General features: G+C 53.0%; 9 protein-coding genes across 9 annotated transcripts; 4 read left to right on the top strand and 5 right to left on the bottom strand.

Moving 5' to 3' along the window:
• Window positions 1-48: 48 nt before the first annotated feature.
• UHO2_02722 (uncharacterized protein) lies at window positions 49-6,477 on the bottom strand (the record flags this gene model as incomplete). The annotated part of the gene is made up of 1 exon (XM_041555510.1): window positions 49-6,477. One exon carries the CDS (start codon window positions 6,475-6,477, stop codon window positions 49-51), a length of 6,429 nt encoding a protein of 2,142 aa, XP_041411444.1.
• An 812-nt stretch (window positions 6,478-7,289) lies between these two features.
• On the top strand, window positions 7,290-10,289 carry UHO2_02721 (uncharacterized protein; the record flags this gene model as incomplete). The annotated part of the gene is made up of 1 exon (XM_041555509.1): window positions 7,290-10,289. The coding sequence occupies one exon, from the start codon at window positions 7,290-7,292 to the stop codon at window positions 10,287-10,289; it is 3,000 nt and encodes a 999-aa protein (XP_041411443.1).
• A 780-nt stretch (window positions 10,290-11,069) lies between these two features.
• UHO2_02720 (uncharacterized protein) lies at window positions 11,070-12,983 on the top strand (the record flags this gene model as incomplete). The annotated part of the gene is made up of 1 exon (XM_041555508.1): window positions 11,070-12,983. The coding sequence occupies one exon, from the start codon at window positions 11,070-11,072 to the stop codon at window positions 12,981-12,983; it is 1,914 nt and encodes a 637-aa protein (XP_041411442.1).
• Window positions 12,984-13,073: 90 nt separating this feature from the next.
• UHO2_02719 (uncharacterized protein) lies at window positions 13,074-15,015 on the bottom strand (the record flags this gene model as incomplete). Its single annotated transcript, XM_041555507.1, has 2 exons — window positions 13,074-13,167; window positions 13,250-15,015. 2 exons carry the CDS (start codon window positions 15,013-15,015, stop codon window positions 13,074-13,076), a joined length of 1,860 nt encoding a protein of 619 aa, XP_041411441.1.
• A 333-nt stretch (window positions 15,016-15,348) lies between these two features.
• On the top strand, window positions 15,349-16,446 carry UHO2_02718 (uncharacterized protein; the record flags this gene model as incomplete). Its single annotated transcript, XM_041555506.1, has 1 exon — window positions 15,349-16,446. One exon carries the CDS (start codon window positions 15,349-15,351, stop codon window positions 16,444-16,446), a length of 1,098 nt encoding a protein of 365 aa, XP_041411440.1.
• Window positions 16,447-16,522: 76 nt separating this feature from the next.
• On the bottom strand, window positions 16,523-16,917 carry UHO2_02717 (uncharacterized protein; the record flags this gene model as incomplete). Its single annotated transcript, XM_041555505.1, has 2 exons — window positions 16,523-16,610; window positions 16,703-16,917. The coding sequence occupies 2 exons, from the start codon at window positions 16,915-16,917 to the stop codon at window positions 16,523-16,525; spliced, it is 303 nt and encodes a 100-aa protein (XP_041411439.1).
• Window positions 16,918-17,713: 796 nt separating this feature from the next.
• UHO2_02716 (uncharacterized protein) lies at window positions 17,714-19,527 on the top strand (the record flags this gene model as incomplete). The annotated part of the gene is made up of 4 exons (XM_041555504.1): window positions 17,714-18,238; window positions 18,308-18,413; window positions 18,541-18,662; window positions 18,748-19,527. The coding sequence occupies 4 exons, from the start codon at window positions 17,714-17,716 to the stop codon at window positions 19,525-19,527; spliced, it is 1,533 nt and encodes a 510-aa protein (XP_041411438.1).
• Window positions 19,528-19,595: 68 nt separating this feature from the next.
• On the bottom strand, window positions 19,596-21,332 carry UHO2_02715 (uncharacterized protein; the record flags this gene model as incomplete). Its single annotated transcript, XM_041555503.1, has 3 exons — window positions 19,596-20,464; window positions 20,687-20,739; window positions 21,109-21,332. 3 exons carry the CDS (start codon window positions 21,330-21,332, stop codon window positions 19,596-19,598), a joined length of 1,146 nt encoding a protein of 381 aa, XP_041411437.1.
• Window positions 21,333-22,865: 1,533 nt separating this feature from the next.
• Window positions 22,866-23,690, bottom strand: UHO2_02714 (uncharacterized protein; the record flags this gene model as incomplete). Its single annotated transcript, XM_041555502.1, has 1 exon — window positions 22,866-23,690. One exon carries the CDS (start codon window positions 23,688-23,690, stop codon window positions 22,866-22,868), a length of 825 nt encoding a protein of 274 aa, XP_041411436.1.
• Window positions 23,691-24,133: the final 443 nt, after the last annotated feature.

Genomic DNA, 24,133 nt, shown 5'->3' with positions numbered 1-24,133 from the left:
ATATCTGAGAATACATAATGTTACTAGAAATACAAAATAAAGCATTGCCTACGAAGCCACGGGCTCCCGATCAAACCTCCTACTTGAAACCAACCTATCCGCCTCCTCCACCTCCTCCTCTTCCACCATCAATCCATCCACCCAGTTCAACTTTGGGCAAGCCATCGCCAACAGTCCCCTATGCAGCACTCTTCTCTCATAGAATTGCCTCGGCAGAGTCTTTACAAATCTTGCGTCCGCAGCAAGGAATAAGCTGGAATAACTCGCACCTCCATCCACCCCTGTTCTTCTGGCTGTTTCCTTCTCCAGCGCCTCCTTCGCTAGCGTAGCGTTCGGATCAATCGCATAATCTGCTAGAGGAGGTCGACGTTTATGGAAATGCGATTTCTCAAGCAATTCGACTTGTTCTTTTTGTGCTTGAACTGCGAGCCAACGCTGTCGGGCGGCTTGGTCGGGCTGGACGATCTGCGCATTCGGGACTGGTGGAAGCCACGATGGGGCTAAAGAGTCCAGGTTGGGGATTCCATCTTCAGCTCCACGGTACAAAGGAGTAGCGGAGGGGGCGATAAGCGGAGCATATAGACCGAGAGTGCAAGGGTTTGTACGGCAATCGAGGACTTGAAGCTCGGTAAGACCTCGAACGGCAGTGATGATGGATTTGCTCTTCTTCACTCGACAGCCTACTAAACTTAGACGTTTGAGACGTTGCATACCAGATAGACTGGGAAGGGTGGAGATGAGGTTGTGGTCCAAGTTGAGTGAGCGGAGATTGGGTGCCATTTCAGCGAGATCTTCCGGGAGATGCATGAGTTGACATGCTGATAGCTCGAGGTAAACCAGGTTAAGGAATCGGAGTGGCTGCACGACGGAGATAGGGGCAGGTACGAGCGACTTCCGAGGCTCAACCGGGGTGATAGTGGTGGAGATGCCTTGTGGGAAAGCGTTACCCGAGAGGAAAAGTCGGCGAACATCGCGCAGCTGATCAGCAGGCCAAACAATCGCTGCGTCTGCCTGCTGTCTCATACTGAGATTGTCCAGATGCTCGAGCTGGTCCAGATTCTGGATACGGTCCAAGTCACAGTAATCTGCATAGAGCGTACGCAATCGCTTAGCAGGCGCGACGTCGAGCACCTGCAACCGCGGATTTCCGCTCACTCGCAAGACCCTCAACCTCGGCATGGCAGGAGTCAAATCCACCATGTTGAGATCGTTGTGATCCAAGTTGAGCGACTTGAGGCGATGCTTCATGTGTAGACCTCGAATGGAGATGAGCTGGTTGTGCGATGCGTCGAGCGTCTCCAATCCTGCCCATTGCGTCGTTGCAAGGTGGATGCCTTCGAGCCGATTACCTGATAGACTGACGTGGACCAGGCTGCGGATCTTGTTGATACCGTCGAGGGAGCTGATGTCGTTGTTGTCCGCCTTGAGCGTGTGTAGGTGCTTGAGACAGCTGAGGTGAGACAGAGAGTCGATCTGATTGTTGCTGATGTCGAGCTCTTCCAGGTGCAGAAGATGACCGAAGGAAGCCATGGGTGTGAGACGGTTGTGGCTGACGTTGAGGACACGAACTGAGACAGGGATACCAGTAAGGTAGGACAGCTCATTGTTCTGCAGATCAACCTCCTCTAGTGCTGGTAGAAACTCCTTCAATCGCACGCAAGACTCCAAACGACGACGACTGAGGTCAATTGCCTGCAACTCGTCCCAGCCAGGCTCCCAAGGCTCGACGTCTGTGATCGCTTCTAACACTTTGTCGTGCGCAAAGTTGAACGAGGCGTCTGTGAGCAGTGTCATGTCTGGATAGCCGTGCAACTCATCATAAGTGTCTTCAGCCCTGTCACAGCTGAAATCGCCTTCTTCTCCCTCCTCTGGCCTTGTCTTCCGTGGTCGTCGAAGCGTGCAGTATGACCAATGCGAGCGGTTTGCGTCGAAGTCACGCATTTTCGAAGGTGAAGGATTGACCGAGGCCAAAACAGCGGTGTCATCGCCAAGCGTTAAATCAGCAAGCACCTTGAGCGCCGAAGATATAGCCTGAGTCCGTCCGTCATCGGCATACCCATCCTCCTCTCCCCCCAGAATGGTCTGAGCGCGCTGCACAGAACCTTTGACGCGTGCCGATGGAGCTAAACCTAAATCTCGAGCGTGCGCGGTTGACGGTGGGTCAGCAAAGCTTATCGTTCGATTCGGTGTTCCGCCGCCGCCTACTGCCGAGTTGGCCAAAGTGTTGTGCGAAGCACCCTTCAGGCGTGCGGGCGCTTCGCCACGGAACGCTGCCGGTTGTTTCAGGATGGATTTGGGTGTCGAGATGGAGTAAGCTGAAGCTCTATGTGTTGGTGTACCCAGATGCTGTTGGTTCGCTAAGCGACGGTCAGGAGTTGCGTAGACGTCGGCATAATCGCGAGCTTGTTTTGTTGCTGTAGCTTGAGCTTCGTGTCTAAAGCCATCGGGCGCGTCCGGTACAAGCTCATCGCGAGCATCGGTTGCGTGATGTCCTAAGCTCGAGTGGCGGCTGCTGGCTGTGGGTTCTGGACTGTAAGTGACAACGTTTCGGAGCGACGAGCTTGACCTTGGCACGGTGCTGGCTGCTAAGATGCGAGAAGCGAGCAGGTTCGGACTGGCACCCGTTGGCTTTGGTATGCTGGCAGCACCTGCTGGGCTGGTTGACTTTGTTGTTTCACGCTGAGCTTGAGCATTTGTAGCTAAAGCTGCACCTGAATCAGCCTGTACAGCCGCTGCCGGTGTCCTATTTGCTCCGTACTGCTGACGGGAGACAAACATGTTGGACTTAACAGGCTTGGGTGTTGACTCTTCATCTTCCTCCACCGCATTCGAGACAGAAGCAGGTGCATGAGAGCTCTGACCAAAGCTCTCAAAACCCCTGAACGGATCACTCGAGTCGCTTTGTCGGCCATCAGCGGCGCTCAAGTTGTTCTGCGTTAGATTGCCAAGACGCTGCTGGAAGGAGTTGGTACGGCCACCTGCCTGCGCTCGGGCTTGCTGCTCCTCTGCAGACTCGGAGAATACGTCGATGCTCCTCGAGACCTCAGCGGATGCTTCAGGAATGACAGGAATTGGCGTTTTGCTGGTCGGTGGTGCTTGATGGAAGCCTCCTTCGACGGTCTCGTTGCGAGAACCTGCAGCTGATCGCAAGCCTTCCTGCAAAGAGCGAAATCTCGGTACCTTTTCCCAGCGATTGAGCTCCTTATTGAAGGTCAGCCTGCCTCGGCCAAGACTCTCAATTTCCTGTTCAGGGATCTGGCTGATGTTGAACAAGCTGCCTGTTCGCGTGATGGTGGCACCCTTGCCTCCGAGATCCGAGATAGTCGGCTGAGATCCGACATCACCAGAGACTGTGCGCGCATTGCTAGGGTCCACCAGTGTATTCGACGATGCCGTTCGATCGCCTCGTCGAATAGCCACAAGGTCCGCATCTTCAGCAGGAACACCCGCGGCGGCGGCGGTGTGCGACGGCAAGGCCAGCAATGAAGAGGCGCGGGCGAGAGAAGCGCGATCCACCTCGCGATTCCGCAACTCAACCGCAGAGGCCATATTGCGTAAGGCCCTTGTCGGATCAGGCAGTGGCGGATTCGGAATACGTTCCGAGTCATACAACACAATACCATCATGGCATCGTCGCGTGTTGCCATCCACCTCTCGCTGCATTCGGTCTCGATCGGCAATCGCGCTCTCGTCGACATCAGACTCTTCGTCAGAGCCATCGATGTCCTGCGCTTGACATCGGCTCGCGATGACATCCAGTGTGGGTTCGTGCAGAGTGATCAACTGCGGCCTCGATACGGCATGAGGCTCCTCTCCTGACGGTGGAACCTGCGGCACAGCCTTGGCAGGTGTGGAGAGCTGTCGACGTTTTGCAATACGCTCTTCGAGCTGACGAATTTGTTGGTCGCGATAGGCGAACGCGTCTTCAGCCAGCTTTGCCGGTTCCCAAGCTCTTCCAGGCTCGGCCTCTTGTTCGTCAAACTCTCGACGCACTTCTTCCTCGGCGATGGCAGCTGCACTGATGCGACGCAGAAGCTTGCGAGGTGATTCGCCCGCCTTGACTTGTTCAGCAATGCGTCGCGATAGAGATGCACGAGATTTGAGTGTGGATGACATGGGAATGTCGTTGGAGCCCGACTCTGTAACGAAGGAAGAGTCGGATGGCAGCCTGCGAGACGACAATCGCTGAGGGCTACCATGCTCGAGTGCTGATGGAACGATGTCGTCGCGAGTGCTGTCTTTTTGCGGTGTGAAACGGTTTCGTTGACTCACGACAAAAGTCCGCCGAGGCCTTGCTGGTGAAGTGGCGGGTGAAGAGTTCGATCGGTCTACTCTGCCTTGATGGAACGAGACTTGGCCCTGATTGCCAACGCCATTACCAGACGACTCTTCCTCCTCCGTAGCCCACTCTGGCGAAATGTCGGGACCCCCAGACTGGATACGTACAGCATCTTGAAGTGCGCTCATGAAGTTGCTTGACTCTTTGACATAGTCAACAACAGGCTGCCGATGAGAGTTGGATCCCTCCACCTCTGCAGCTTGCTTTGATTGTTGGTTGGACGTCAGAGGTTCGCCGAGCGTGGGCATTGACATGAGATCACCTGTCAGGACCTTCCTTGGCTTGACATCTAACCGAAGGCGCTTCCTCTCTCGTTCTACCTCTGCTGGCCGTGTTGGTGGTTGTGGTGGTGCCGCCGATGGTGTCCTTTCGTTGACCATCTTTTCGAGCTTTGCACGGGTATCAGCGTTGTCGTAGTTGAAGTTGAACAGACGCATCGGCGTGTGAGGTGTCGGAGGGCCCGAAAGTAGGTTCGCGGCCCTGCCTGCAACAGCTGGCGAGTGGAGGCCGAGATCAGCTGCGGCAGAGGCTGGGCGGGCCAAGGCTGTTGCGTGCATGTCCGGATGGAGGGTCTGCATGTTGTGAAGCGACTGTGATGGGACCATACCGCGGGCGACGTGCAGTGGGGCATCAAGTGATGCGTGTGGAGTCTGGAAGGTGAATGCTGTACTGGGGACACCAGTATGTGTGGTTGCTCCAGCCTCTGTAGCTGCAACCGCCTGCGGTGGGGTTGAAGACACCCCCTCGTCAGGAGCAGCACTCTCCCGCTCGCGCTCTTCAATATTCGGTGCAGCCGGTTGTTGCTGCTCCGTTGGCGCTTCTTTCCCATCAGCAGTCTGCGCTTCAGGTATTGTGAAAGGGTTGACGGCACCAGCCACTACAGACATGATGTGATGCGTCGGCTTCTCTGGCGGTGTGGGTGTCTTGAACATGGTCTGCAGGCGCATCGGGGTGAACATATCACCTCCAAGCGCTGTGACGCCTTTCCGATTCGGACCGTTCTGACCCTTTGCTGGACTTTGCCATACAGGTCGCAGAATGGGCGGCAACGACGACACGTCTGCCTTGTGAATGAATGTCCCTTTTGCGTTCGAAGCATCTGAAGCTGCTGTTGGTGATTGCGCCTGCGTTTGCTGTTGTGGCACAGATCTGGTTTGCGGAGCGGTTTGCATGTTGGTGATGCGCGAGTTCTCGGCGAGAGAACCACGTGCACTTTCAAAGTCGTCCGGTGCAGAGCCGGCTGAGTCGGATTCGGATTCAGAGTCGGACCAGATGGTGCTGTCTCCTTGTTCCTCTGCATTGATGCCACGCAAACGATTTCGACGATTTAGGTGGCTTGGTAGGCGAAGGGAAGGTGTAGAGGGCCCAGCTTGCAAAGCATTGATGGATGAGGCAGCGGGAGCTCTTGGAGTTGGTGCACCAACGCCGGAAGCTCTACTTTTGAGCAAAGCGCGACGTGCTTGATGTCGAGCTGCGGAGAAGGCTGGGTCGGGCAGGTCATTCGCAATGGCTGCGAGGCGTATAGGCCGCGATGCAGCTGAAGGGGTCGCAAGTGCATCTGATGGCAATGCAGAACGAATAGGAGACCGGGGGCGGTTAGACTGAACATTGGCTTGTTGTGCTTCATTTGGAGCAGTTGTGCTAGCTGGAGCTTGCGCATTGCTCGGTGTCGGTGTCGCTTGAGTAGCAGGGTCTTCGTCCGGCCAAGACTCGTCAAGGTCATCCGTCATCCAGTCTGGTCTGCTAATCGGTGCTGGTGTTTGCTGCTGTGTTGCTACAGGATGCTGAGAAGAAGAAGCTAGAGGTGTGGCCGGAGGATGCTCGACTTGTCCAAATTTGTCAGTCTGTGACTCGTCCCAGATGGAGCTGACCGTTTGGTCAACCTCGGCATCGTCTCCGTGGTCAGGAGGGGTCCCAGCAGTCTTGCCTTGGACACTGGAAAAGTTGGAGTCGATCGATGGTGGCTTCCTCGGGTAAGATGCAGCATGATCAAGATGCAATGTGGGCCGTTCCGTTGCTGTACTGGTTGCTGAAGGAGAGCGAGAGTGTGGAGATCCAGATTGCGGCTGCTGGAGAGATGTAGTTGGGTCGGCGACCGCTGACGCCGTGACGAAAGATGGGAGCTGTTCAGTGTCCATGTTGGTGATGGATGGGTGAGGATATCCGGTAAGGTTATGAAGCGTTGATCAAGGATGAGCGCGTTTGATCACGCTTTGTGAAACATAGGAGGTAGCGGCTTGCCAGTGACCATGATTCAGTCGATGATGCAAACGAAGCGGAGCGAGCTGGCCGGGTATACAAGGCGGAAAGAAGCCGAATCGTCCGAATGTAAGGTGATGGTGTAGGTAAACGTAACAAAGAGTGTGTATAAGAAAGGAATGGTGTGGGTTGAGAGTCCGGAGAAGGAGAAGGGAGGACAGCTTTCGTGTTCTTGACAGCTCGCGCGAAGTGTAAACGAGTCGCAGCAACAGCTCACAGGCTAACACAACAGCAACCAGAGGCTGAGAAACGTGGCCATGATCTTGCACGTGACTCTAAGCTGCTCAACGCGTTCGTGTGCGGCCTCGCGTGCTGAAGAAAATCAATAATAAAACAGAAAATTAAATTGGGATTTTTAGGGTTCAGCGCGCGTAGCCGCGAGCAAGGACTGCACAGAGCAGTGTTGGTCTGTTGCTCTCTTTCGCTCACTCTTGTGCGTCATTTTCAAGGCTCGCATTCGGCAAGACACACAGACTGCGAGAGTGGGATGTGGAAGTTGATACCGAACGGCTATCTCGATCCATCACCATCACCATCACCATATCATATCCGTCTCTTCCCTGAAATCATCCTTCCATCATCTCCGGCAACTAAAAGACCTACCTATCACCACCATTCACCCGCACTGCACTGCATTGCATTGCATCACTGGCTGGTCCCTCATCGCTCTTTGGGTGCACAGACTGTCACCATGGACGCAGCAGCACTAGCGACACTCCTGTCCGAATCAACGCAAAAGCTTGTTGGCTTACATTCGCAGATTGGACACCCTCCCGAAGCGTTGCAAGGGGCACTTGACGCACTCCACCAAGCACTCAAAACAGCCGTAGACGACCAGATCGGAAAGGTGCAACGTGAGGCCCAGGACCTGAGCGCAGAATGCTCTCGAATCCAAGCCGATAATGCCCAAATCAAGAGGGCACTTGGGGAAAAGTCGCACGCCACAAACCCATCGTTGCAAAACGCCATCGGACAGCGAATGGTCTCTGCCGCTTCTCCGCCCACGCCAGCAACAGCAGAATCAGCAAGCGATTCTCAGCCACTCTTGCAGCGCCGATCTCAGCTTGTAATCGATCAGACGCGTCTCAAAGCGTCCTATACAGCAAAAGAAGCTCAACTAGATCGACTCTCCGCCAAGCTTCAGACTTATATTGCGCTTCTCGGCAGCTTTGTCAAGATTCCAGAGGACACTTGGCAGGAGCCACTCGCCGCTTCAACCTCAGCAGAGTCGGCAACGCCAGCCTTCCGCGACGTCTCTCAACCGCGCATTGCTCTATTTGAAGCAGAGATCATCCGATGCTCCAAAGAGGTCAACGCCAGATCGGAACGACTGCAAACAAATCTTCTCGAGATTGTTCAGCTTTGGTCCGAACTCAACCTCGAGCCCGCACAGCCCGTGGCACTTTCCGACGAGCACGTCTTTCAAGCAGCACAGGTCGGTGATGATGTCGACTGCGGTGGAGGAACGATCCGCTTCGACCGTGCCATTCTCGCGCACTTGCAACTTGAGCCGATCCACGACGACCTGACACACAAGTTCGTTGGCGAGTTTGTCAGCACTGAACAACCAGAACGCCGCGATGGCACTTCCACCCGTGCAAGTCAGGCGATCGATGATCTTCTCTCAGAAACACCAACACGCGCATCCCTCGGCGGCCAACCAGCAAGGAACAGCGGAGATCTTGCACTGCAGCTTTCGTCTGCCAGCAAGACTGCCTCCATCCCTGCCACTCCATCGCACCTCCTCGAGCCATCCGAAGTCAACCTCGCTCGAGCTGCAAACAAGTTGCAATGGCTCGAAGCAGAGAAGCAGCGACGAGAGCTGCTCATCCAAGAGCTCTACGACCAACTCAGCGAGCTCTGGGCCAAATTCGATGTTCCCGAAGAAGAGATGGATGCATTCGTCATGGATCATCGAGGAAGCACTACCCATGTCATCCAAGCCTATCAGGCCGAGTTGGACAAGATGAAACAGCTCAAAGCACAACACATGTCTCTCTTCATCACCAAGACGCGAGAACGTATAGCTACTCTATGGGACTCCCTCTTCCTCACCGATGAGGAGCGAGAAACTTCATTCCCTCCCTTCTTCATCGATATTTCGGCAGATGCGGATCCTAATCTGGATGAGCCTCTTCCGACGGACGAAATTTTGGCTTCGCACGAGCACATGATTGATCTGTTGACGGAACAAGTTCGTGTTAAAGCACCAGTGCTTAAAGTCATTGGCAGGTACAAGGAGCTTCTTGATGAGGCCAGGCAGTTGGACGAATCGGCATCGGATGGATCACGATTGTTGGGTCGATCCAACCGTGGTGATCCAGGACGATTGCTGCGAGAGGAAAAGATGCGTAAGCGCGTCAAGATTCAGAAGCCAAAGATCGAAGCTGAATTGCTCAAAGTCATTCCTGCGTGGGAGGAAGAGCACGGGGAGCCGTTCACCATCAATGGCGTGCGCTACTTGGATGAGCTAATGGAGCAGGTCGATGGTGCAAAGGAAAATGCGAACCGCAAGAGAACGAGGTCAGCTTCGGGCGCACAACCTATGGCACCACCTGTTAGTGCACCATCCAGCGTGCGACGCGGACCACTTGTAACCTCGGCATCATCCAACCGCACTGTTGCAGCTACACCAATGCGTTCTATGACCCCACATCAAGGTACGATCAAGAAGCCACGCATCGCAGCAACACCAGCTACAGTCGCAGCTCTATCAACAAGCACACCTTCTGTCAGACAGGGCGCAGTACCAGCGTCCGTGTCTCGGTTTGCTTCAGCACGAGTGCCCATGACAGCAGCATCCAAAGCACACTACGGCGACGGCCATGCAGCCAATGTTTCTCGACCAGCCTCTTCCATGGCAGGCAACTACAGGGCAGCCAGCAGTGCTTCCTATGCCACTAACCACGGCAGCAGTCCGTCCCGCATCCCTGGCCCATCACCACGCCTTGCATCGAAACCATTCAATCCTCCAGCACCAACCTACGGCTCCCGTCACGTCACAGCATCCTCAGTCCCCACCGCAGCTCGAATAGTAAAAGCTCAACGTGAGAGTTTCCGACCCCGCCCTTCACTAGTAGCCAAAGTCCCGCGCAACGCTACCGTCGTCGGCGGCACCTCATCTCGCCCAGGAGGCACAGCAGCCATTTCACCAGGTCGAGCCAGTAAATGGGGCGCAATGGGTCCACCACGATGGCCTGCAGCTGGACAACAATCCGCCCACACCCACCGCGATGTCTCTTGCGTCTCCGCGACTAGCTCTATTCACACGGATATCACCACCGTCATCCATCCCTCAGCGCAGATGTCGAAAGCAGCCGAGCCAGCAAAGAGGCTTGCAAGGCGAGCGCCTAGCATGTCGCTAGAGGCATGTTTGGCAAATCTAGCAGCGACGTCTTCGCAGGGGAAAGCGAGGCTAGGAGATGCAGGGAGGGATCTGGGGATTTCGTCGATACGAAGTGTATCGTCGAGTGATGATATCGTGAATCAAGCGGATGACGATAGCTGTGCGAGGGTTAGGGGCTGGAAGGATGGGTTGAGGATTGCTGGTGCTGGATTGGATGAGGTTGAGGGGGAAGGGGATGGGGGAGAGGCTGTGGTGGCGACATTGCCGAGATCGGGCAGTAGCAATTGGGAGATTGTGGGTGAGGCTGAGCCTGAACCTGCGTATCAGCAAGCTTTGGCTGCATGATCGCAGTTTGGCACAGCCCGTTGATACTGTACCGCAATCCTGCTGCTGCTCGGTGTTGTTTCACATATACCCATCCTTGGAACCCTTCTGCACTCTGCACTGCACCGTCTCTGTTTTCGTCTACTTTATGCTGTATTTTACCACTTACGTTGCTCAATACCGGCTCTCGACTTCCTATCCAGGATGTGCCCATGAGGGTTGTGCCTTGATCGCGATTCAGATGGGCCAGCGAGCAGTGTGAGCTCAGGTGCCAGTGTATGTGCCATGAGCGACTTGGCAATTCTAGAGAGCCTGCCAAAAAAAGAAAGTGTGGGGGACGCCAATCCGAAGATCCGCCTGTCGCCCGTGCGCAGCTCCGACATCCGACGTTTTTTTCCGGTTTTCGCTGCTCGTTGCTATGACCATCGTGACCCTCGCTAACCCCAGCGACTTGCCCGCTCCATCTTGACTTGTCTCCTTCACCACCCTCGCAGCATCATCGCCCGTCGATATCACACCTACCCTTAAATCTTATACGGCACGATGATTCGAGTGACCCGCTTTCGGGTCTCCCAACCCTCTTCTTCCAGCGCCAAGGTTCAGCATCGATCGTACGCCTCATCATCGTCCTCAGTATCTGCATCGGCATCACAATCCACTCAACGCAGTGGGAAACGGCGATCTCTTCCAACTCTCGACTCCAGTCCCCCTCATTATCCCCCACCAGGTCTCCGCCTCCTCTCCTCAATGCCCGCCCCCTCCCCCGCCCCCTCCCCCGCCCCCTCCCCCACCCGTCTCGGCATGGACTCAGAAGCAGACCTCGGTCGCCACTTCTACCTCAACAAAGTCCTCGAACAATGGGCAGCCAAACCCGCCACCCGTATGACCCTACGACAGCTCATCTTTTTCGGTCGCACCCTTGGCCGCGACCGCGAGAAAATCCTCAAATCCGGCAACTACGTTCGACAGGAACTCCCCGTTCGCATTGCTCATCGAATTCGTGATCTTCAAGCGCTGCCCTTTGTCGTTATGACAAACCAACATCTCGAAGATGTGTACCAAAAGTACTGGTCGGCATTTGAGACGTTCAGAAGGTTCCCACATATAAAAACTGTAGATGATAATGAAAAGTTTTGTAATCTGTTGAGGAGGTTGTTGGATGATCATTTGACCATCATCCCGTCTTTGACGATTGGAATTGTGGAGAGTTCACATCACTTGCAGCCTCAACAGTTGGATAAGTTTATGGAACGCATGCTTCGCTCGCGCATCTCCCGTAGAGTGCTGGCAGAACAACACATTGCTCTATCTGAGGCTCTCGATGACCCTTTCCACTTCTTCAACGAACCTGTAACGCGGCGCCGAGAAGAAGGACAATGCGAATCCGAACTGGATCTAAACAACGACGATGCGGTGGGAGACCACGTTGGAATCATCTACACCCGGCTCAGTGTAGCAAGTGTAGTCAACAAAGGCATAAAGCTTCTAACCCAAATGTTTGCTACCGTGCAAGGGGTGGGAGAGGATAGGATACCGAAAGTGGAGGTGGATGGAGATTTGAAAGCTAGATTTGCGTATATTCCGGAACATTTGGAGTATATCGTGTTTGAGTTGTTGAAAAATGCGATTCGGGCGACAATTAGGAAGCATGTTGGGATGGAAGAGAAGGGTGTGGTGAGAGTGACGGTGGTGGAGGGACCGCCGGAGGAAGATTTGATCATTAGAATTAGTGATTGTGGTGGTGGTTTGCCTGATTTGATTACGCAGCTTTCGATGCCGAGCAGGGGGTCCTATGTGAAGCCAGTACCTGCGCCGGTTGGGTTTGCAAGCGCACCTGGCGGAGGGGCAGGGGAGGGAGTGGGCGGTGGTGATCAACAGTATCCAATTCCATTCCCTGACACGGGTCACATCGGAGGATATCCACCACGAGGAAGTAGAGCAAGGCTTATACATCCAGATGACGACACAATCCCAGTCACCCTCTCCGACGACACCCTGCCCGGGAGTATGAGGGCAGATGCAGCTTCATTCTACGCCGAACCATGGGCAGAAGCTTCACTTCCCTCGACGAGAATGTGGACTGCACGAGGAGGTGTAGGGTCAGCTGGAGGTGTTGGTGGTTCTACTCCTCCAAACGAATTCGGTACGGTGGGAACATCCACCTCTTCTTCTGCGGCTGAGGGGTATTCCGACCCTCTGATTGACGCTTTATGCTCATTCAGTAACGTTCGAAAACGACTAGAGATCGAAGAACAAGCCACTAAATCCTCCAACAGTAATAGCGCTAGTGCCTTCTATGGTCTCCCTTCCTCCTCTGCCTCCCTCCCTGCACCAGCGGGAGCGGAGGGCGATTCCGCCGCACACCTAAACTCCGCCGGCCTGGGAACAAGAGACAGATTCGATGCACTGAAGACGATAGGAAAGTTCAAGGGTACGGTTACTGAACAAGTTCCACTCCGCCCCTCCTCCAGCGACAAAGGAGAGTGGGTGGGGAAGAAGGGTGGAACCATTCAAGCAATGGAAGGAACCGGTCCAGCAGCACTCCATACTGTGCAGGTTGAGACAGGATTGGGTTTGCCAATGGCAAAAGTGTACTGCGACTTTTTTGGTGGTAGTTTGAGTTTCAGGAGTTTAGACGGTCATTCGACGGATATTTACGTCAGACTGCCGAAATTGGGGACTAATAAGGAGACTATCGAGGAGATTGTACTCTAGCTTTCACAAGGCCCGGAGATGGTGAAGGACAATGTAATAGCATTGCAAACACTATGGTGACTGTGTATGATTATGTGAAGAGTGAGTGGGTTAGGAAGATTCAAGACGACGCTGGTGAACGCGATCAAGCTTGTCTAATACGTCTTCACGTTCTCGGACCAGGTGAAACAACGTCAATTCAAGTCTGTACGAATCAAAGCAGAGACGAACATTCTGTCAGTCAACAAGTCTCCCTTTCTAAAGATGGGTGTCGGTACGGTACTTACTCTCGCTTCCTATCAGCCTGTGCTCTAGCCAAAGCCTTTCGCACGTTCAGACCTGTAGTCTCTGCATCTGATGCTGGTTGCTGGTGCTGGTACAGTGCAGCCGTTGGGCTTGCTGGTGTCAGTGGCAACGGTTGTTTCGAATCAATCTGCTTCGCATCCTTAAGATCATGCAAACGCATCCCGATGTAGTAGCTGGCAGGAACGATGACGAGAGCTGAAAATGCTGCGATCCAGTTTCGTCTTGGAATGCCTGGTCTGCCACCGCCTGTTGGTAGGGTGTTCTGTTGAAAGCGGATCGTTGAAGTGTGTAAGCTTCGCTGCGCTACGTGCGTGCCGGATGATGATGGTGAAGAGAAGCGGTTGAGGAAAGCAGGTTGGAAGAGACGATTGCGGAGCTGTTGTGCCCCTGCAGCAGGGAGGCTGGGAATACGCGATTCGAGGTATTCGGATAGGGTCGCTGAGACTGCTTCCTTCTTGAGCTCTGTTTTGGGTTTTGGTGCGACTTCGTCCAGCAGTGATGCGTCGCTACGAGCAGCTGGGAGGGTAGAGGGTGTTTCGGTGGGGTATGTTAGTTTGCGGATGCGAGTGTGGGGTTGAATGCCTGCTTCGCGAACGCCAAAATCGAGACCCTTGATCATGACATTCCATCCGTCACGCAGGTTGGTGGAGATCCAGACAATTGGTCTGCTAGCTAGCAAGCGAGAAATGAGGGATGCTAGGCGAGGTGGGAACGGGCGGACGACTGTAGCGATGAGAATCGCTCCGAGAGATGGCTGGGCAAGACTGGCAGAGGGTACTCGGTCGCCGGTGTATGCATATTCAGCCGCGTCTTCCTTTGACAGGCGAGTAACCAGAGTCTCCGGGTTCGTGACGGGTTTCGCTGCGATCTTCTGCCAGTCAATCAATGGTCTAGGCACTGGTCTGCGCAGCGAAATAAGCCGAGGTGAGCCAGGTTGGAAGCCTTTTCGAATGAGGTACGATGTGACCCGTGTCTCAAGTTTGCGCATGAGGGCGTTCAGACGACCTTCGTACGCCCAAATGCCTGTTGTAAGTACTGATATGCATTGTGGTGTCGGTATTGAACTCGTGTCTGATGTTGAGGTGGGTGCTGCGTCAAGGCCAAGTTTCCTCCTCCTGCGCATGAGCTCGTCGTTCATGCGGTGAGCTACCACGACATCTGTCATTGTTCGGTCACCGACAAGCAAGATGCTTCCATTGCCACTCTCATCTACCGGCAGTTGCGACCTGAGCACCTTTCGCCTCTCCTTCAAATACTTCTTCGTCTGTCGACTTGGGCCGGCCTCGATTGCGCCTGTTCCGGGAGGCATGTGCGATGCCTGTGCTATTGTCGTATCCCGATCATATGACAAGGCTACAGAGTACTCGAGAGCCTCTCTGGCACACCCACTGGAGGGCTTTTTCTGCTTGTGGCAGAGCACAGGAACATTGAGTGCTCGGCTGAGCGATTCGGCACCTAGGCCGGAAGGATCGTCTGAAGAACCGCTCGAGTTGCTGACAATGAGAATGTTTTCTCGGCCAAAGACTCGCTGGCATCGCTCCCAAGCTTCGGTAATTGACGGCTCGAGCACATCAGAATGCGGTGCGGTGAGACAGTTGTCCTTGTCGAAAACGAGAAAGCGGACTCCATTGGCATGGAGAGCTTCCCAATCGAGGTGTCGAATGTCGGGTACTTGGACGTGCGGCACCACTAAGGAGGGTCGGAAGATGACCGCTAAGACGGCGATGACTCCGGAGAGGTTGCCCATGTTGGTGTACCTGCTCTTCTGCACAGGATCGTGGTCGAAGCTGAACGATAAGGTGAAGGTGTCGAACCGCAATGCTCCACAGAAACAAAGTTGAACGAGAGCATGTGTCTCGGGACTCGGAGGAGTGGATTTTTTGGTCCCTGCTTTTTGGTGGAGAATTTCTAGAACTTTTTTTTTTTTCTTTTTTTTTTTTTTTTTTTTTTTTTTTTTTTTTTTTTTTTCCGAAGAACCTCCACCAACCAGAGCCTCCCCCTCCATTCTCCTCACAACATCTGCCTTTCACCTTCTGGGATTCGCCCCATACGAAAGTAGATAGACGACCGCTTAATCGATATGCCAGAGACAACAAAACGTGCCGGTCCATCTGGCTCGACATCAAAGGAGGGCAAAGGCAAGCGAGTCAGGAAGAGGACGAGAAACAAGAAGCGAACTGCCGAAGTGGAAGACAGCAGCGATAGCAGCAGTAGCAGTAGCGATGACAGCGACGATGAAGAGCAGAAGACCAAAGCAGCTACCACACCAAAGAAGCCTGTTGTGGGAGAACAGAAGAAAGCGGCAAAGGCTGAGTCGTCGGATGACAGTAGCAGTGATAGTGATAGTGACAGCGACAGCGATGATGGAGAAGCCGATGGGAAACGCAAGAGAAAGCGCAAACGTGCTCAGAAGAAGAAGCCTGCCAAAGACAACACCGCAGAAGCATCGATCACAACAGCTGCCGCGCCGACCGTCACACCCGCCGCCGCAGCATCGGCTCCTGCCCCGACATCATCAACAGCTAAGCCCATCGACTTGAAGCCAGAAGACATCGGCCCAGACCCAAACACCGACCTTCGTCTCAGCGACCAAGCAAAGCAAGCGATACAATACGCACAAATCTACAGCTCGGAGAAATCGCAATGGAAGTTCAACAAGGCCAAGCAAAATTGGCTTTTGCGGAATGCGCTCTCAGTGCCGCCATCGGACTACGATACAGCACTGGCTCGAAAGCAGTCCGAAAATGCTGCCTCAGCAGGCGAAGATGGCGCAGCGGAAGAAGCCGAAGAGGCCGAAGAGGGAGAGAACTTTGTGCCAGAAGACTTTGTGCTTGTCGTCACCGCTTATCTCAATAGTGTGATGGGCGGCGCAAGGCAAAGGCTGATCGAGTCGCTCAGAGAGGCGGTCAACGCACCCACTATCGAAATTGCGCCAACACAGGCTGAAGTCAAGGATGACGCCGGCAACAGCACAGCCACAAACGGAGAGGAAGCGAAGCAGTCAGGCGAAGGTGCAGCTACAAAATCTTTCTCGTTCGGAAACCTTGCGTTGGATACAGAAAAGAAGGAGCAAGCGGCGGAGGCAGCCGGACTTCCGGCAGGCACTGACCCTCAAGCGGTAGAGCTGCGAAGAGCACGGGCGACACAGATGCTGCAACGCATGGACGAATCAGTGTGATCATGGCAATAGACAATATTCTTGAGCATCAACAGGAACGATTGTGTTAAAGCGAGATTTGGCGTCGATATAAGGTTCAAGGGTGCCAGTTGTGGAGGCGGTCGTTGAGGAGTCGACAGATGTCTGACTCGCCCTCCTTGATCATTGGGTCGACCGCACAGACGCTGTTAGTTTCGAGGCGGACAAAAAAAAGTAACCTTTGGATCAGAGACGGGATCACTTGATTCTCTTGATCGCAGAGTTGATGCAAACTCACCCAGTGTAAGAACCAACCTTCGGATGCTGCCGATCATAGTTGGACATGGGAACGAGACAGCAGTGAGTCCAATTTTTCTCATCAGCAGGACAGCCAGTTGGTGCTTGAAGACCTTTTTTCTCGAGGTATTCGAAATTGCATCGAGGCGCGGATGCGCTGACTTGCAAAGCAAAGGCGCCAACGAGGACGGCAGCGGTGAACATAGGAGCGTGCATGATGCGGATGTTCCGATGATGATGATTGAAGTTCGACTTGGTAAGGAACCACAGCTGTTCGAATCTGACCTCCCTATATACCACCTGTTGCTGAAACATGTGGGCGCTATGGCTCTCGCAGAGCTCAGCGGTTCGTGCTGCACGAGTCCGAGTTCGGCAGTCATCAACGGTCCATTTCCAGTCACAATCAGCTAAGGTGACTGAAAAACAGCGAACGTTTCAAGAAGGATGCCTTTCATTGTGGCTCTGTGACTTCACGCTTAGCAATGATGTCCGAAGTGCAATGCGTGGGAAAAATACCCATCTTTTGTCATAGTTCCTTTGCAGTGCAGATTGAGGTTCGCATTTCTACAATGAAGTCACACGGCGACGCAAAGTGACAAGGAAGGTGGCTCTGTCTCTCTCAGTGAGGCTGTGATGATTTCCTGCTCGGTGGGCTGTCGGTATGATGAAGCCACCATTGATGACTGCACATGTGATAGTTCCGAGCAGGAATGCGCCATGATGCTGGATTTTCTTCCAAGACCACTCGATTTCTACGAACCGCAAAGTTCTCCTGTCTTCATCTCGAAATTGAGGCTCCTCTGCCGCCACTGTGGCCGTTCTTGTCTGAGAATTGAGCGGCAGCGCCAGTCCGCTGGTACCGGCTCAACCTCAAGCTCACAAATCAATCGGTGCCGCGGTCGCCACATATACAGCAGCAGTATGCGGAAAGCTGAGTAGCTTTCTTGTCTGGTACATCCTTCCCGACCTCAGCCACCCTCCGCCCACTATAGCAGCTGTACTTCTATCGACAATGCAGAGCATCAATCTGCCCACCTCTTGGCCGCTTCCACCCACCAGCGCAATCGCATCACATCTGCGCCAAGAGCTTCACGGGCTCAAGCATGATGTTGCGCAGCTGACAGAAAAAACAGAAGCCGCGGCCGACAGGATCGCGTTGGTTTTGAAGCGGCTCCGCTCACAAGATGAGATGGGGCGGAGCACTTCGGACGACGCCGTCTCCCACAAGTCTGACCTCAGCGAGACCATCAGGAACCATCCTTTTGCAGAGTTCAGTTTCCACGATTTCGCCCTCATGGACATCGCGCAGGACGTGGAAGTCCGCAGCGATCCCGAAGGCGAACACTGCCCACCGCCCACACTCGGAGAGAATGTAGCATACAAAAGGGGGAGCGCGCGTGTCGCCAAACCCATATTGCCTTCTTCTCCCGCACTGACCCAGCCCGGCTCCTCGTGTGAATCGTCAAGCACGTTCCTATCCGTGACTGCATCGCTCAAGAATGAAATCGCCCGAACTCATCAGTGCGAGGTCGTAGAGGTGAGTCCGTGTACCAAGGCTGTCTAGATTTGAAACTCTTCTGACCCTACATCGATTTCGTTCAAATAGAGGAGAATACGCATCCTCGTAAAGCAAGTCAAGCAAACTACTTCATATCACGTTAGTTCGCTGATTGCACGTCAGATCATTGCCTATATGCACTTTCTCAATACTGGTAAGTGGACCATGTCGGCGAGCTGCGATTTTGAGGAAGCACGCCGAAGCCCACTTGATACATGCCGGCATATGAAGCTGACGTGGACAATGGCGACATTACTGTCACGATGCTCGTCTCACTTCAGACCGTGTCAGACGCTTCATCAGAGAACATCTAGATACTATCCCACCCACCTGTGTAGGATGGTACAGCTTCGCTGGTGGTTGTGTGGATGAAGCTTTAACTCGGTGCAGTCGTGTCCAGCAGGTGAGTTCTCACCAAACCCTCAGCCAGTCTCATGACTTGAGCCGACACTGACTCACTTTCATCATCAAGTTTTGCCCCCGCTTAGGTCAACAATCCAGTCTATGATGGTCTTGTGGCTCTGGTCTTCATTCACTTTGGCATCTTTGACGTCGACACCTCAAGCTCAACGTCACACGGTAGCAAAGACGAGGCCGGAGGTGTCAAGCTTCCTCCCTTTGCTAAGCTGCTGAACAAGACACGTACAACAAAGACCGCTCGACAAGGCAAGGGCTCGGGTCCGGCGGTCAGTCATTACCTGAAGGACATGGAGAGGACAACCCGTGGTGCTGCGCTATCTGTCGAAACTCTTGTCGCTGTGACCGAGCTGTGCCTGCAAGGAGTCCTTAGCGAAACTGTCCTATCCGATATCCTGGTTCTATTTACTCTTGGCGACGTTGAGAACAACTTCACGGTTGTGCCAAGCGATATCGAGCTTCTTCGAGGTTTTCTTCACGAAGGGCTTCTGCCGAGAAAAGCTGTCATTCGGGCAAAGTTCACGAGCACTCATCTCATTCTGGACTTAACGGCAATTGTAGAGTCGATGGAAAAGTTTGAAGAAGTGAGCAAGGCGGAGATATTGCGTTCGACTCGACGTTTCACGAATCGTTCTATGGATTCGATCGAAAGCGAGGGGCGCGATTGGATTAATCTTGATCGGATGCCATGCACTACAGGAACGAAGTGGTCGCAGCAGTCTCAAACGAAGGGATTCCTAACTTCCGCACGCGTACTTCGGAGGCTTTGTCGTCGAGATGGTTCTGCAACGAGAGACAAGAAACCTGCCAACATGTTAGACCTTCTAAACGGTGACACTCCAACATCATAGTGGTTTATGTCAAACATAGGTATTGTACCATGAAGAAAAGGCTGCAAGCTCTTCACCATTCCGAAACCTTACTTCTGCTCGCTAAGCACCTTTCGCACTATCCTCTCGACCATACCCTCCAACGCCTGCGACGAAGCAGGTCCCACCGCATTGTCAACAGCGTTTCTACCAGCATCCACCGAGTTGGCCGCCTCGGCATACTCCTCTGCGTCCCTCTCCAGGGAGCCCAAAACTGCACGGTGTACATACTTCCCAACCATGTCCAGCTCCACATTGACCGTGTCACCAGGTTTCTTCCTGCTAAGCCCGATAACCTCCTGCGTGTGTGCGATGAGCATCACTGAGAACTCGACGATTTCCTTCTTCGGTGTCTGTGCATCTTCCCTTACATCACCTGCTGTCGAGTTGGAGGGCAACAAGCCGCCTGTTGCTGGCGACACTTCGATCAGCGTCAGCGATGCGCCGTCCAGTGTGACGTACCCCTTAGGGATGAGGTATGGTGAAAGGCTGGATGGAAGTGGGAGCTGGTCTGGTTTGTGCTGCAGTCTCAGAGTGATAGTCAAAGCGTTTCCTGTCGGAACTACGGAGCGAATGAGAGCGGTAGTATCGACGTGACCTTGAACGAAGTGACCTCCAAAACGTGTGTGTGCATCCATTGCACGTTCGCAGTTGACTCCATCGCCGACTTTGAGTCCGCCGAGGTTGGTCTTTTTGAGCGTTTCAGGTGCGACGCCGATCTTGAAGTAGCCGCCTTGGTTGGATTCGTTGGTGTCAAATTCGGTGACGGTGAGACAGGTGCCGTTGACTGCGATACTGTCTCCGATGTGACAGTCTTTGAGAATGGGAGCGGTTTTGCCGATGGTCATGGAGTAGCCTCCACCTCCTGACTTGGTGGCATCTCGAGGCGAGATGTCGATGATGGGAGCCAGAAGCTCGACTGCAAGCAGAAGTAACAATACAAATTGATGGTCGTCAGTCACTGTCGGCAGGAAGGTTAGCCTTAGTACGGGTAAGGTTGCACTCACCAATTCCGGTAAACATATTTGCGCTACTGTGACAACTCTGTTGTTTGTTTGGTAGGAAATGATCTAGACTCGTTGACAGTCTCTTATATGTTGGTGAGGGGTGAAGATTAGGTAGCAGAACACTTTGTACGTACATTTGTTAGAAACTGGAGTCGTTTCGGTCCCGATACTGGCAATCGGGGAGAGTCTAAGTACAATGTCGCTGCTAGTTTATAGACAGAACAAATATACTCAATTGACTGAGTGAACATGGTGAGAGCCTAGCACTCCCTGCTCAATATATATACAAAAGTGTGGTACATGCTGAATGTGGGAGTTTCTATAATTAATGACCTAGCCTGACAACAAGTGGGACTTGGTTGTACCTGATCCTGTTAAGGATTGGTTATCCCTGATCTCTGATCTCATTGTCTTTGCATCACCTCTTAGCATCATCACTGGATTGTAATCTTCAACACCCCCTCTCAATCCAGTATGCTCTATCAATCCTTAGTGATGAGACCCTTCGAATTGGCAGTGTAGATATGGACATGATCATGCATGAAGTCTGACCCACATGCCAGAGGTGGACCACCACTTGTGATTGTGCACCTTGAGTTTGTCAATGTCCATACAGTGTGGGGCATGCTTTTTGATCCCTTTGATCCATTGAGCCCACAGTGTCACAGACATGATGATGAGCATCATCTTGGTCAGAATGGCATGGATGTTGTTGTGCTTGTCATGCCATCTGGGATATGAGTTGGCATCAGGGTCAGGGAAGCAATCAGCAAAGCACATGATGGTTACTGTGTCTGAGATGCAATCACACAGGGGTGTCGATGACCACGCAGATGATGTTGAGACATTGACCTAAACTGAGACAGAGATGTGTCATGGGCCTGAATGCTCAAGAAGCAGGAGGGTCACTGGTTCATATGGAAGGAGCACAGGTATCGGAGATCTAGTCGATACCAGTAGAGAGCATGGTTGTAGTGCAGTGTCAGGGGTCTCGCGCCTGAAACCCAGGTCGGTCTGTCAAGATACTCGGTGACTATCAAACTGTGTGACAGCTATTGTCCCAGTATTGGTGACTATCAAGTTGCGCAGTGACAGCAGGTGGCATTCATTGTATATACTATCATAGGTTTCGGCTGACCTCTGTGGACACTCCATTCAGGGGTAGCTCGGCATGATCAATATCAATGCTTTGGTTATGATGACACCAAGGTCTGGTGTGAGTGTTGATGATGATGAGGTTGATGACGTTGGTGATAAGGTTGGTGAGTGTTGATGATGATGAGGTTGATGATGTTGGTGATAATGTTGGTGAGTGTTGACAATAATGAGGTTGATGGTGTTGGTGATAAGGTTGGTGGCATCAACACGAGTGTCCAGTGTGTTGACTTTGACACTTGAAGTGATCCCCAGACCGCAGTGGACTACTGCCTTCAGTTCTATCTATATCCGGACTGCTAACCTGCTATGGGTGCCTTCGGATGTCAGGTAGTGGTGATACAACACACACACTATGATGAGGAGCAACCTTGATAGATTGCTGCTATGCTGACTGAAACTAATGTATACTTATGCTGAAGTGTTAACTAGTTATATGGTGAGTAGAGTGGATGAGGATCCACTCGACCTATGATGATGAGAAAGCATGGTTATATACCTCTTCACAGCATTGCCAGCGATGCTGCTCCTGCTCTCTCTCCAGAGAGTACCTTCTTCATCGAGTACTGCTCAGGGGCCTCTCCTGCTTGGCGCCCCTGTGCCTCTTGAGTGGTGTCGACTCCTTTGACACTGCTCCTCCTCCTCATGACCTGGTGTCGACTCCTTTGACACTGCTCCTCCTCCTCATGACCTGCTTGCCAGTGTCCTATGACTCTTGTCTCTTGAGCCCCTGAGTGGTAACCATCTGAGCTTGGTCCTCTTCGTGGCTGTGCCTGCTCCTTGAGCTTGGTCCTCCTCATGGCTGTGCCTGGCCCTCCTCGCATGTGGCTTGGTTCTCCTTTGCATGTGAGTCCATAGGAGTCCATGGTCTCCATGGAGACTGCACTATGACCATGCTCTCTACTGGTATCAACTAGATCTTCGATACCTGTGCTCCTTCCATATGAACCAGTGACCCTCCTGCTTCTTGAGCATCCAGGCCCATGACACTACCCCCCTCTTAAGAGCCGAGCTCCATCGAGGCATGCTCTGGTCTGGTTCATGCTGACTCCTCCTCCTCCTCCTCGACAACATCGCTAACATCATCCTTCCTCCTTCTCTCAACGTCATCCTCCTTCCTCTTCCTCTCTCTACTCCTCCTGTTCTCTCTTCCTCTCTCTACTCCTCCTGTTCTCTCCTCCTTTCTCTACTTTGTCTACTCACTCGTCCCCCCTCCGACACCTCATACTCCTGGATGAGGTCGGGGCAGTTGAGGTTCTCTACTGGTTCCCATGAAGCAGCTTCTTCTGAGTACCCTCTCCACAACACTTTGTACTCTGTAGTCCCATTGTGGGAACGCTTGTCAATGAGTGCTTCGACTTCAAAGTCGAGGTCCTCATCTGGAAGTGATGGTATGGTGGGCTGTTCAGCACGTTGAGGAAGAGAACTTGTTCTTGCTGGCTCGAGCATGGAGACATGGAACACATCATGCACCCTAAGGTTTGCTGGCAATGTGATTTGATAAGCTCGGCATCCTACCCATTCCTGAACTGGGTAGGGCCCTGCAAACTGGGTATCTAACTTGGGTGTGGGTCTCCTTGTCTTCCAGTTTCGATGGTTGATATAGACCATATCACCCACCTTAAACTCGATGTCCTTGTGCTTCCTGTTATACTGGTCTACTGATCTACGTTGTGCCTCTCTGATCTGCTCCTGGAGGTACTTGCAACACTCCTTTCCATCCTTGAGGTACTCGAAGCGACCTGGATCATTGACTCCTAGTTGTTGAGGGATGTCAGGATGAGCTTTGGGGTTCCATCCATAGCATGCAAAGAATGGTGAGACACCAATGCTGTTGTGGACCATGTTGTTGTATACAAAGGCTGCAGTGTCCAGCAGGTTGGCCCAGTCATCCTGCTCATAGTTGCAGTACATCCTTAGGTATTGCTCTATGACCTGATTGACCCTCTCTGTCTGACCATCAGTTTGAGGATGGTAAGCCATGCTAAGTGAGTGCTTCACACCCATTTGTTCTGTGAATGCCTTCCATGCTCCTGATATGAACTGCCTGCCTCAGTCCAAGACCATGTGATCTGGGTATCCAAAGAGTCTAACCATGTGTCCATATAGCAACACTGCAGTCTGTTTGGCCATGACTGTCTTATGGGTTGGAGCTAGTATGGCAAACTTGGTTAACCTGTCAACAATGACTAAGATAGAGTCATAGGTCTTGGAGTCATACTTCTTCGATGGTGGTAGTCCTTTGATGAAGTCAAGGGATATGGAGCCCCAGGGCCTGTCTGGTGTTGCTAGTGGCTGTAGCAAACCATATGAATGGTGACGAGGAGCTTTGTACCTAGCACATACAGGACAACTTGCTACATAGTCTGCAATCCAAGCTGTCATGTTTGGCCACCAGTAATGTCATTGAGCTGCCTTGATGGTAG

This window comes from Ustilago hordei (genome assembly GCF_900519145.1).
Source record: "Ustilago hordei strain Uho2 genome assembly, contig: UHO2_contig_04, whole genome shotgun sequence".
In the NCBI taxonomy this organism is placed as follows: Eukaryota; Fungi; Basidiomycota; class Ustilaginomycetes; order Ustilaginales; family Ustilaginaceae; genus Ustilago; species Ustilago hordei.
Note: the sequence above shows the minus strand (reverse complement) of the source record. Positions and strands in the feature narration are given on the sequence as shown.